A 12,098-nucleotide genomic window follows, 5' to 3' on the forward strand; every position below is an offset into this window, starting at 1 on the left:
GAGAGAGAGAGAGAGAGAGAGAGAGAGAGAGAGAGAGAGAGAGAGAGATGGAGAGAAGAAGTAATAAGAATTAAGAATATGAAGGTATTTAATCTTTACTTTTTCAGGTACATGTACATGCAAATGGACTCACTGCTTCAGCGTTTTTGGCCACTACTAGTGAAACTATATGAGAAGCAGATACTGTAGTGCTTTTCTTCCTAAAAAAGACAAAAAACATATGCAGCAATTATATTGTACATCAATACATGATAATTATACACCCTACATGTACATGTAATGTATGTTAAATGGTATGTGTGGTTATGTAAAATCCACAATCCTTGCTACATACATATATGTATATGTACATGTACATGCTTAGTGTAAATTTTAACTTATTTTTACAAATCACCAAATGCACATAATATTATACATGTAAATCCCACAAAAATACATGTAGCTCCAACTGTACTATAACAAATAATGACATTTTTGACTTCTTGGGAGCTGCTTCTGGATATTTAGCATAAAACTTCTCCAGTTCTTTCTTATATGCCTCCCTCTTTTGTCTCGAGATGTCTTGATATTTCTTTTTCTCGTCTGCGGTCATCTGTCGCCAAACCTCCCCCATTTTTCTTGCAATATCAGGCTGCGACGTCTTCGGGTGCTTCTTGAGAAACTTCTGATTTTTTCGATGATAGAAAACCATGTATGGGGAGAGAGGCTGTTTGGGGGCTAAATGTTTATACTAAAAATAAAAAAAATAAAATTATTTAAAATTAAAATTATTTCAATTATTTTCTCAAAGTTTACGTGGCTTTTTTAACTTAGTAAATTTGCCTATAAAAAAATTATTTTGCGAATTTTAATTTTAGCAAAATGACGTTGTCTACCCATCTTCTACCATAATAAATTGATTATAGGGAACTGATTTTAAGAAATCGTAAAGAAAAATTTAGCAACAGTTGTTTACACAAGTGTTAATGAACAGGAAGTGAATGATGTCATTATGATGTTGTGGTTAGTAACCCACAATAGCCTCACCAGTTTTATCAGCATTTAAAGACAACAATGCTCCTGGTTAAGCGACTTTTGCAGCTTGCAAATCATACTTCGGACACTTTCACTGATCAATTTTTTGGAGGAGCAATTAAATTAAAATTGACTCCGAAAATAAAGTTTAATATAATGCATACAATAATACAATTACATCATTACATCATAATATAATTTAATAGAATACTTTCTCTCTCTCTCTCTCTCTCTCACCTTTTTCTTTGTTGCTTCTTCCTCAAGTTTTTCAACACTGGTTGCAGATAAACCTGACAATCCCTTCATCACATCTTCAAGACTTTCACTCGGATACTATAAAACAAAATGAAACATCAAAAAACTATGCATGCACCATGTATATATATGTACATTAGTGCTACACGTAGCTATAGCATTGTGCATTAAAAAGAATTGGTTAAAGTCCATGTACTACATGTGCATGTGCATGTACATGTATATCAATGCTATATAGCATATATTGTACATAAAAAGAATCGGCCAAAAATGACTAGGAGAGAATTTTCCATTTTTATAATTTTTTCTCTGATATATATATACATCTTCTTATGTTGTGTAGACTTTACAGGAACTTTACGGTTAAAATCTCATCAAATATAGTTAGTAGAGAATTCTTCATTCTTATTTTATACACTGATTAATAATAACAAGAGTACATAATTTACAGAGAGTGTCTAACCGCACTATAGTAGCTGAAACATGACCGCGTAGAACTAAGTCACGTGAGACCAGAAGCGTGGGTGTACTTACTAAAAAACACATGTAGAAGTTAACATAAAAACAGTGGAGAAAACTTGAAGAAGCTTTAGATATCATACTAGTACACTTTATAATGCCGCTGAAGTCTGATATGCAGTACTGCTATAGCAGAGGCACCAAAACAGCCAGTAAACCTTGTTGAGCAAACTTGGCAGCCATTTTTTCCTACTCAGCCACACCCAGTATGCGGGAATGCCCAAAGATGCACAAGAAAAGGCTACGCGGTGATGTTTCAGCTATTATAGTATGGTTAGACACTCTCTGTAGATTATGTACTCTTGATAATAATAATAGCAAGGCTGCAAAGTCGTGGCAGCCATTTTGTTTGGGGATGAATCCTACTTAGTAACGCTACCGCGTTACTAATAATAATAATAATAAATAATAAGTACCTGTTTTCTTATGTACCACCAAATCTTTTTCAAGTCACTCTCACTAAAAAGATCCTCAGACCATTCCCTCCATTTTATCAAACCTTCATCTTCAAATCTTGGATCCAACGAGCTGTCCATTGCCTTCTTCAAGCAGCTGGATATTGTAACACCAGCAATATGGTACAACCAATCTATGGGGCATTTAATGATATTCATAGGATAGAATTAGAGCTGGATTTATTAGTGAAGAATTAATATTGGTAATATTGGGTAGTTGCAGTTGGTACCTTATAGCGGGTTTATTTCGAGGATTATAATTTTCACGAATTGCCATCTTATACCGTACTAACTGATTTTCAAGAAATTTAATTTTCCAAATCTTCAAAAATCCGCATAATTTGTGAAATTTGTCATCCTTGAAATAAACCCACTATACGGTATCTGCCAATATAATTGCAAAATTGCCAAATTTAGCTCCCACCAGAAGACTATAATATGATAAGTACAATAGGTTGGGGACAAAGGTCAATTTGCAACTTTTTGAAGCTTTGAGTTAGCTTTTACTTTTCAAAGGCCCAGTATAAATTAGCACTCAGCTATTGTCAAATGTTTACATCATATGTGACAAAACCAGGCTACCTGCTCCAAAACTGAAAATTGAGATTTATGCTTTTCTTAAATAAGCACAGTTTTTTCTTCCTTTTGGTCTTTGTTCCATATCATTTGGCACATGTAGTGCTAAGTTATGATTACTTATGCAAATAGAAGTCTAAACGGATACAATAGATTTTTATCATTATATTATCTTGCATTATTTACATGGTGCACAACAGAAAGGTCTATAAATAACCTGTTTTAACTTCCATATCTCTAATTGATAATTCCCGCAGATAGCCTGGTTTTCTCAAATTGGGTCACATATACTGTCAGAGCTATAATTATGATAGTTTATAGCCACCACATTCAATAGCATTAGGATTGCAATAAAATTAATTATAATGGAACTGATTTTTATAATATGCATGTACGTAACTCTTGTGGTACAGGGACAGTAGGGACTTTAAAAAATAATTAAAATTATGGGAAAGGAAAATAAATTTATAATAAACAATAGAATTATTGTTATTCATTAAAACATAATTATAAGTGTGCAGTTGCACCTGTAACATAATTTTCTTAATTATAATTACTGACCATTTTGTTTCACAGGTCGATAAGGAGACGACACAGGGTACTTCATGACTTTCGTCTCAACAGGTTCTTGGGATTTATTGTCAGTTTTTCGCTTCTTTGACTTTGGGACGTCAACCTCGTTCTCAGGATCCAAAACTAAAAAAAACACCAAATAAAATTAATTCTAAAAATGAAATAGAACTAACTATATTCAAATTGTAATTATAATATAATAGTATAGTTTAAAAATATACTTCAAAAGTAAAAATAGATTTAAAATAAAAGTACCATCTCTAATGTTTATGGTATCCTCATCGAGTGTATCCTCTTCTTCAGCTGGAGTCTTCTTTCTTTTCTTTCCCTTTTTACTTTTCTTTTCTACTAAAAGAGACGCCATTATACACTAATACTACTTTGAAACTTTTACTTTCGACATCAGTGTCCGCTTTTGCTTTGCTTTCCTGGTGGCTATCAACCTTGGCGATGGCATCTTTTGCTTTCTTGGAGATGTGGGTGACACTCGCCATCTTTCCATAGGCTTTCCAAGACAACGTGGTCAGTCGGTTTCCTGGGGGCCCTCCGAAGTGGGACCGGGGATTGTTAGCGGATCGGTGGCTCCGAAAGCAACCGAGCTATCGATGAAAATGGTACATAAAATTTAAAAATGTTTTTTTCCATACTCTTTCTGAAAATAAATATACATATTATTGTTACTGTACAAAGCAATGAATAATAAACAGCAATAACAATAATAATACCAACAAAAACCACTTAATAATAATATTAATAATAATAATAATGTAGCATCATTGAAAATGAAAATTTAATTAAATAATAATCATTAGTACTGGTATTGAATGTACAATAATATGATGATAGTTAGCCTCATTAATACTTAAACTCCATTTCTTCTCCTATCAATAATAATCCGACATTATACTTGAAGCATTCTCCATCTCGACACACTTCAAGGTACTACAGTGATTACCACTATCATGAGAACGATTAACGATAGAATCAATCGCCTCGTAATTCCCGGCTATCAAAACGACCACACCCATACAGAATATCACCAAGGCAGTGATGTCCTTCCATACGGAGCACTGGAGGTATTGCTTGAATAGAGATGTGGAGGATTCTCCGGCTGCTTTGAGACGTACGAAGAAGTGAAGGCGGAGAAAGAAGATTGAGGGTAAGATGTAGAGTACGAGGGAACCGCCTATGGAGCCGACGAAACTCCACACGTACGCAACCTAGTAATAAATAATAACATAATAATAATGTTATTTTTTTCTTAATAATACCGTATAGCGGGAAATTTGGGAGGGAGTAGAATTTGGTGAATTGCTACATTTTGGTGATTGGCAGATTTAAATTTGGTGAATTAGTGGCCACGTGACATTGAGCATGGGTATATTGGCTCAGAATGGTGGGTTTTATTTTGGCAAATGGCAATCAAAATGACAATGTGCCAATTTTAATTTCCTCCAAAATTTTCCGCTATACGGCAATAATAATAATAATAATAGTAATAATAATAATAATAATAATACTGATGTTCACGGGTGAAACCAGCTCAAAATTAAAAAAAATAAATAAAGTACATGTACATATGTATGGACATGTACTTTGTAAAGATTAAGAGCAACTTTAAAGATTTGTAAAAAACCAATTTTGATGTAGTTGATCATTTTGATGTGACACTGCACAACATGCAAATGTAAAAGATCACAAAGCAAAGGTGAGCTGAACTAAACAAATAATGGTTTTCTCTACAGGATAAAGTAAGCCCTGCCAGGTGTATAGTGTAAATGATACAAAGTAAACTGCTGTGGTTAGGACGACCCACAATAGCCTCACCAGTTTTAACAGCATTTAAAGGCACTGCTCTCCCACAGCTTGTATGGCCTAGTTGAATAGTAGAGCTTCAAAAGCTGTAAAAAAATTTTTGGGGGAGCAAAAACCATGCTCCTTAATGAAACTTGTGAAATAAATATTAATAACCAAAAATATTGTATTATAGCCTTTAAAGTGAGCAATACATGTAATTGGTAATAATATTAATCAATTTTTATTGGAAGCAGTCGAGCAGCTAAAACTTGCTACACATCAGGGAAAATTATAAAAATAGAAAATTCTCTCATAGTCATTTTTTGGTCAAATTTGGCCAAAAAGACCCTGTACTATGTATGCAGTACAGCCAAAGACTCCAAAACTAATCCAGAAATAAAGAAGAACCCCATAATGCAACTATACCAAGTTTCAACTTAGCATTAAGAACAGAAAAGTTATAAGGGTGTTTCCACAACTGAAAGCAACTATACATGGACTATACATAAAGCTGAGTTAAACTAAACAAACATGGTTCTACATGGTCAGCCAGGCATGTAGGATAAATGTATCTAAGTAAACTGTAAACTGCTGCGGTTAGGACCCGCAATAGCCCCATCAATTTTAACAGCATTTAAAGGCACTGCCATCCTTCAGCATCAAGCCTTGAATTTATATAGTTGTAGATGACAAATTTTTGGGAGGAGTTATCATACTCCTACATGTACATGTAATTCTAAATCTTAGTGATTAATAAAATAATAATAATCATAATAATCAAAAGTATTCCATTAACAAGTGAAGTGAACAATTGGTATGGTAGAATTAATGCTACAGGTCACCAATTGTCACAAAAAAGATTTTCATTAATAGCCAAAAATTTTTTGCTTATTTAAGCACTGCCAGATTCTTTCAATTAATATTCATTGATTTGTTAATTAATTGATTCCAGCCCTGCCCACACTCACGTTTGGTATAAAAGCGGCCGCAAGAAAACTAACGGCAAACATTACCCACGTCTCACACGTCCAGACCAACCAGTTTGGTTTCTAAAAAAATTAAATTAAATGTAAAAAAATTATGAATGCACATGTATTGTACATGTACATCTACACGAAATTAATATTAATTTTGTAAAATGGCTGAAATATGAGCAATTAAAATGGACACTTTAGCATACGTAATTACTCATTCAAATATCACATGCTGTTTTCTTACGTGCATTAATAATAATGATGTACATGTATTCATATAAAAAAATAAATAATATCTAATGATACTTTTTGTACATCTTATACCGCAGGCCGCACCTTTTTTCGAAGGCTGTAAATTTCGCGGATTTCACAATTTTTTGAAGATTTGTGAGAATTACATGTACTTCCGCAAAAATCAAATTATCACTGTACAAGATGGCAGATAGCATAAATTTACAAAAATTAAATCAGCAAAATAGATTTTCAAGCCAATTCGCGAAATTTACAGCCCTCAAAAAAAGGCGGCCTACGGTACTTACCAATTCCTTCCTTTCAACAGTGTTATCTTTCCTGTACTTCAACAATCGAGAACGCAAGCTTGATGATATCAATAGCTCAGTAGTTTCATCAGTTTGATCGCAATTAAGATTGTTACTTGAACCACGATTGGAGTACAACTCATAGCAGTACGATACAAGGCGATTGAGAGCTAGTCTGGTTGGATGGAAGAGGATCGGATAGCTGAAGAGGAGAGTTATGAAGAGTGCTATTCTAAGAGCTGTGACAAGACCATCAGTGGATGGATAACCAATCATTATGTCTTCTGGTGTCTGACCACCGAACTATAGAGGAGGAGAGAAAGAGGGAGGGAGGGAGGGAATGAGAATTACACGTATCTACAGTTCATGTACACATGTACGTTGTATATGTACATTGAAATAGTGGTACTGGGCTTTTTTATGTACTTATCGTCATTTTTCAAACAATGGCCAATTTCTGAAAAAATCCCTGTGCTATAGCCCATTTAAATCGGGTCATCACCCTCAAATCTCATTGAAAAAGATACGGTAATTTACACAAAGGAGCATAATAATAATACATTAGCCTAATAATAAAATAACAGAAGAACTAAACGCATAGTACAATAGTAATAATAATAATATGATAATAATAATAATAGTGGGTATATGATATAGTTCATGGTTTTTTCCAAAAAATGGCTAAAAAATCACCCACCATTTTTATTACATTTTTTGATACATATTGATGTACTTATGCTGTGTAGAAAGTTTAAGCTGATTCCGACTTCAATTTTTCAAGTTATGGTCATTTCAAAAAAAGAGCCAATTTCTGAAAAAATCCCTGTACTATAGCCCATGGTTTTTTCCGAAAAATAGCTAAAAAATCACCCCCAATTTTTATGACATTTTTTGATAAATATTGATGTACTTATGCTGTGTAGAAAGTTTGAGCTGATTCCGACTTCAATTTATTGAGTTACAGCCATTTTAAGAAAACGCCAAAATTCTGAAAAAATCCCTGTACTATAGCCCATGGTTTTTTGCGAAAAATGGCTAAAAATCACCCCCAATTTTTATTACATTTTCTGATACATATTGATGTACTTATGCTGTGTAGAAAGTTTGAGCTGATTCCGACTAAAACTTTTCAAGTTACAGCCATTTAAATCTTTAAAAATATACATGTAGTACAACTACATGCATGTACATGTGTATGGACTTACATTTAAATATCCAGAAAAAGCCACAATATTATACAAAGTGTAAGCGAGTACCATAGACGCCACTATGATGAAATTCAACTTCCATTGTCTTGGCCTATTCAATTCTTTCTCGAGGGAAAACAACTGGAACTGGCAAAGAAATGTCAAACTGCAGTAAGAGAGACAAGTAATGGCTCCTTTGAATGATGACGGGAAGAAACCGATGACGTCATCTTCATCGGAACGAATGGCTTGAAATGTAATGGGGTTGTCATCATGGTGTAGGTGCATACTGGTCTTGATGGCAATAAAGATGGTAAATAAAGCAACACAGAAGATACTGAGAGAAGAGAGAGAGAGGAGGAGGAGGAGGAGGAGGAGGAGGAGGAGGAGGAGGAGGAGAGAGAGAGAGAGAGAGAGAGAGAGAGAGAGAGAGAAAGGAGGAAATTAAATTTAAAAAGTGCCAAAATAAATATAGCACAAATTATTCAAGCCAAGCAATAATAACACAATTTGCTACCCACACTTTTAATTATAGTTTAACATTTAATTAACACTTCAATACATTGACTATATGCTCAAATAGCTAAACATGTACATGTACATGTATATAATTCTAATTAAAATATATCATTTCATTATTGATTAGCCAAGCAATAATAACACAATTTCTCACCCACATGCAAGTGTACATGTACATACATATATACAAGTACTTTTAATTATAATTTAAGAATTAAATTAACACTTCAGTACATTGACTATACACATGTATGTTTAACTAGCTAAACATGTACATGTACATGTACATGCACATATAATTCTAATTATAATTTTACGTTTAATTAATGATTAGCACACATGTACATGTACATTATCCTAACCTGGCTGTTGATGTGAACTGAAGCAGTGATATATTCTTGAGGAGTAGTATAGGGAATATTGGAATGAAAGCAATACAGAGGACAATGGAGCAATTGGTTAGGAGAGAACACCGAGGGGCGTGGTTAGATAAATGAATGAAGAACTGGATTATAAAACTTAACTAGAGGAAGAGAGAGAGGGAGGGAGAGGGAGGGAGGGAGGGAGAGAGGGACGGATGGACGGAGAGAGGGAGAGAGAGGGGGAGGGAGGGAGGGAGAGAGAGAGAGGGAGATGAAACTGAAACAGGAGCAGCTGCTTATTTTTATTAATAAACAATGGAGTCATAACAGCTCACAATTAATAAATTATCATTAATGAATGACAATAAATTATAATGCTTTGTTACAATGATAGATATTGTTTGCAGCTACATTACATGACAGCTGCTAAAAACAAAAATAAACATAATCAAACAATGAAAAGTACTCTAGCATGTAATTACATGTATATTGCGTATTGGAATTTTAAATATAAATCCCTCCCAATATAAAACATATTCCAATATTATAACATGTACAGTGTATATGTACATCTTTCTCTCTCTATACACTCATAATGGTGTTGAAAACAAGTCGTAAAGAAGGACTTTATTAGCACTAGAAGACGTAATAATATTGTACTGACTATTATAGTCTCTTACCTGATCCCTAGTGTATATCATATAAGCTATCAAAGCTAAGAATAGGAAACCAAATAGAACAATCAGGACGAAAATCTAAAAGAAAAAAATACACAAAAAATGTCATTAAATAATTACCAAATTGTTCATGTGTATATGTGTACATACAATTGTGACAAAAAATAAACCTGTTCATCCAAAAACAGGCTAATATTTAAGAGGGAGAGAGTGGTATAGTGAAGGTCTGGTGCCAATAAAAACGATTATTATCAATAACAACAATGTTGGTTTGTTTGGTTTTAAATCTAATTATGGTACAAAGACAGTGGTTAAAACTGTGGTCTATAATTATAAAGTATACCACTGACAGTATAATATCTAATATTAATATACATTTTGCTTTATTATTATATTCTATAATATATTAATACATGTACCAGCTAGGTTCTGCTTAAAAAAAATTAGAGGTGGTTGGAGACTAATATTGTTCCTTTTAATTTATGTACACCATACTAGTAGACTGCAATATCATACTTTATGTATGGCTATTAGTATTAATTGGATGGTTGGTCTAAGTGATGAACTGGTTGGTTCATTTGTTGAGGTGGTTGTCCCGACCACCCCCGACTACCATAGGGCAGAACTATGATGTACATGTACATGTATATATGTAATAAAAACCAAGAATCATGCTGCATTATAATTACATATTAGGATTCATTAACAATATGCTAGTTGTTTATTGGTTAATCTAATTCACATCTCAGTAACAATTTATCAACAATTACTACATGGTGCAACATTTGTTACTTCTCTCTAAAATACATGTGCAAGGTAAGTCCATTAAGAGGGAAATTTTAAAGGAAATTTCGGCTAACCAATAGATCAATTCGTCATCTTAAAACTGCTAACTTAAATCTATATATCATCCAAGTACAAGTACATATACATGTATGGTACTTTCCAAAACTAACTGCTACAGGACATCCTTCAAAAGAAAGAGATAAGACAATCGTACAATCACAGAGATCAAAGGTATCAAAGGTGCCAAAATTTACTCAGACCATGTACATACAATATAAGATGCAATGGCATACATGAACAGTATTCATTATTGCAGTTTGTATAGTACAGTTTTCTTACTCTTCCTACAGCACCGAACGAGCCTTCTGCCAAGTCCTCGTATCCCTTCACCTCCAGCCCCGGGCAGATCTCGTGCGAGTACTTCTTAGCATCGTAGAGAAGAAACCCGACCAGGATAGCCATTACCATGACCATGAAGAAGACTATGCTGCTGTAAATTAGGCCGCCTTGACTGAAAGCGTAAGGGAGGGCGAGGGTTCCAGCACCAATACAAGTCGTGAGGAGGTTAAAGATGGAGGAGAATATGGTCCCTTTAGAGAAATACCTCACGCAAGAAGAGAAAGAGTAACCACTTTCCTCTTCCATAGCCATGGTCTCCCTCATACTGAATGCTCGTGATTTCCGGATATTCCCGTATACTCACACATTAATGTTTTGACCACACAAAGTAATGGCTCCAAATTAATTAATTCTTACTACATTTTAAAATTTTATAAAAAAAGAGAAAAAAAAGATAGAGAGAGAGGTATTTCACAAGTCTGTTTTGTACATGTGTGTGTATCAATTCATTTGTAAAATGTCAAGGAGACAATTTGATGAGAAGAAGAGATATCTTAATTCTCTTCTTTCTTGATTTCGACAGTCTTTCAGTGTGAAAGGTCGTTAGCATCAAATTTTGCTTGATCGTAGAGCTCTGCCGTTATAACACGACCACCGAACCACCTCCCATTTAGCGACTTGACAGTACTCTCAGCTTCTACAGAACAAAAAAGAAGCAGTTATTATTAAAATATTATTTAATTAATTTCGACTATTTCCTTCTTGAATAAAATTGCTTTCCAAATAAAACTTGGCAAGTAGAGTTTGGCAAAATCTGAGCCATTTGCAATGATCCAAAAATCAACCATACAAAAGCAGAGTTGAAATTTTAGGAGTTTTAAGATGCCGTATAGCTTGAAATTTTCGTGGAATGTAAATTTCGTGATTTTCGTGGTTATGAGCTGCCCACGAAATTTAAACCCACGAAATCATTGAAGTGCCATCCCCTTACAGGCTATGTAAACTGTCAACCACGAAAATTAAACCACGAATTGCCCCACTAGGAGCAAACCACGAAAATATCGACCCAAGAAAATATCAAGCTATACGGTGTAAAACATGTAGTAATACATGTAATACATGTAGCATTTCTTGTTACCTGTTGGTTTAGCAAACACAACAAATATCTTGACAATAATATCAGCATCAGTCTCCAGCCCTTGCTTCTCCTGGTAAATCAGTACTTTATTAACAGTACCATACCTGGAGCACTCTGAGGTGACCTCTTCCTCAAGGTCATCATCAATGTCATCAAGTGTTACCATATTACGTAGCACAACCACTGTGGACTATTATATGGTAATGGGAGGGAGGGAGAGAGAGGAGGGAAAGAGGGAGGAGAAACACAGGAGGAAAGAAGAGAGTTTAATAAAGAGAAAGACATGAATCTACATTGTATACCCATTCTACTGTACATGCATGTACATGTATCATACTTAAAGCATCACAATAACTTCATTACGATAATTATAATCATAAAAGTAGCT

General features: G+C 34.2%; 3 protein-coding genes across 5 annotated transcripts in view; all 3 read right to left on the reverse strand.

Moving 5' to 3' along the window:
* The window catches only part of LOC100639953 (nucleolar transcription factor 1-like), a 5,925-nt gene extending 1,932 nt beyond the window's left edge, over nucleotides 1–3,993 (reverse strand). The window contains exons 1-7 of one of the 3 annotated variants that reach the window (XM_019999634.1): nucleotides 3,787–3,988; nucleotides 3,648–3,740; nucleotides 3,381–3,515; nucleotides 2,205–2,377; nucleotides 1,252–1,347; nucleotides 471–730; nucleotides 134–200 (exon numbers count right to left, since the gene is read on the reverse strand). In XM_019999634.1, coding sequence (XP_019855193.1) covers nucleotides 134–200; nucleotides 471–730; nucleotides 1,252–1,347; nucleotides 2,205–2,377; nucleotides 3,381–3,515; nucleotides 3,648–3,740; nucleotides 3,787–3,886 — 924 coding nt within the window. In that variant the 5' untranslated portion in view covers nucleotides 3,887–3,988. Of the gene's footprint in view, nucleotides 1–133; nucleotides 201–470; nucleotides 731–1,251; nucleotides 1,348–2,204; nucleotides 2,378–3,380; nucleotides 3,516–3,647; nucleotides 3,741–3,786 lie in introns of all 3 variants that reach the window. The other 2 variants (XM_019999633.1, XM_019999632.1) reach the window with 2 other exon arrangements.
* Nucleotides 3,994–4,014: 21 nt separating this feature from the next.
* On the reverse strand, nucleotides 4,015–10,932 carry LOC100640081 (sodium-coupled neutral amino acid transporter 5-like). The gene is made up of 7 exons (XM_003388393.3): nucleotides 10,573–10,932; nucleotides 9,451–9,525; nucleotides 8,771–8,931; nucleotides 7,908–8,226; nucleotides 6,703–7,005; nucleotides 6,158–6,238; nucleotides 4,015–4,612 (listed from the first exon to the last, which is right to left on the reverse strand). The coding sequence occupies exons 1-7, from the start codon at nucleotides 10,894–10,896 to the stop codon at nucleotides 4,277–4,279; spliced, it is 1,599 nt and encodes a 532-aa protein (XP_003388441.1). The 5' UTR covers nucleotides 10,897–10,932; the 3' UTR covers nucleotides 4,015–4,276.
* Nucleotides 10,933–11,018: 86 nt separating this feature from the next.
* On the reverse strand, nucleotides 11,019–11,930 carry LOC109584067 (poly(U)-binding-splicing factor PUF60-like). The gene is made up of 2 exons (XM_019999635.1): nucleotides 11,711–11,930; nucleotides 11,019–11,269 (listed from the first exon to the last, which is right to left on the reverse strand). Exons 1-2 carry the CDS (start codon nucleotides 11,874–11,876, stop codon nucleotides 11,160–11,162), a joined length of 276 nt encoding a protein of 91 aa, XP_019855194.1. The 5' UTR covers nucleotides 11,877–11,930; the 3' UTR covers nucleotides 11,019–11,159.
* Nucleotides 11,931–12,098: the final 168 nt, after the last annotated feature.

The sequence above is a fragment of the Amphimedon queenslandica genome, unplaced genomic scaffold (assembly GCF_000090795.2).
Source record: "Amphimedon queenslandica unplaced genomic scaffold, v1.1 AMPQUscaffold_13252, whole genome shotgun sequence".
NCBI classification, from domain to species: domain Eukaryota; kingdom Metazoa; phylum Porifera; class Demospongiae; order Haplosclerida; family Niphatidae; genus Amphimedon; species Amphimedon queenslandica.

Coding starts and splice junctions, on each gene's coding strand:
- LOC100640081 (XM_003388393.3), bottom strand. CDS start 10,896: ATGAGGGAGACCATGGCTATGGAAGAGGAAAGTGGTTACTCTTTCTCT. Junction 8,932..9,450: donor TGATATACACTAGGGATCAG/GTAAGAGACTAT, acceptor CTCTTCCTCTAG/TTAAGTTTTATAATCCAGTT. Junction 7,006..7,907: donor CTTTTTCTGGATATTTAAAT/GTAAGTCCATAC, acceptor CCTCCTCTATAG/TTCGGTGGTCAGACACCAGA.
- LOC109584067 (XM_019999635.1), bottom strand. CDS start 11,876: ATGGTAACACTTGATGACATTGATGATGACCTTGAGGAAGAGGTCACC. Junction 11,270..11,710: donor TGTGTTTGCTAAACCAACAG/GTAACAAGAAAT, acceptor TTTGTTCTGTAG/AAGCTGAGAGTACTGTCAAG.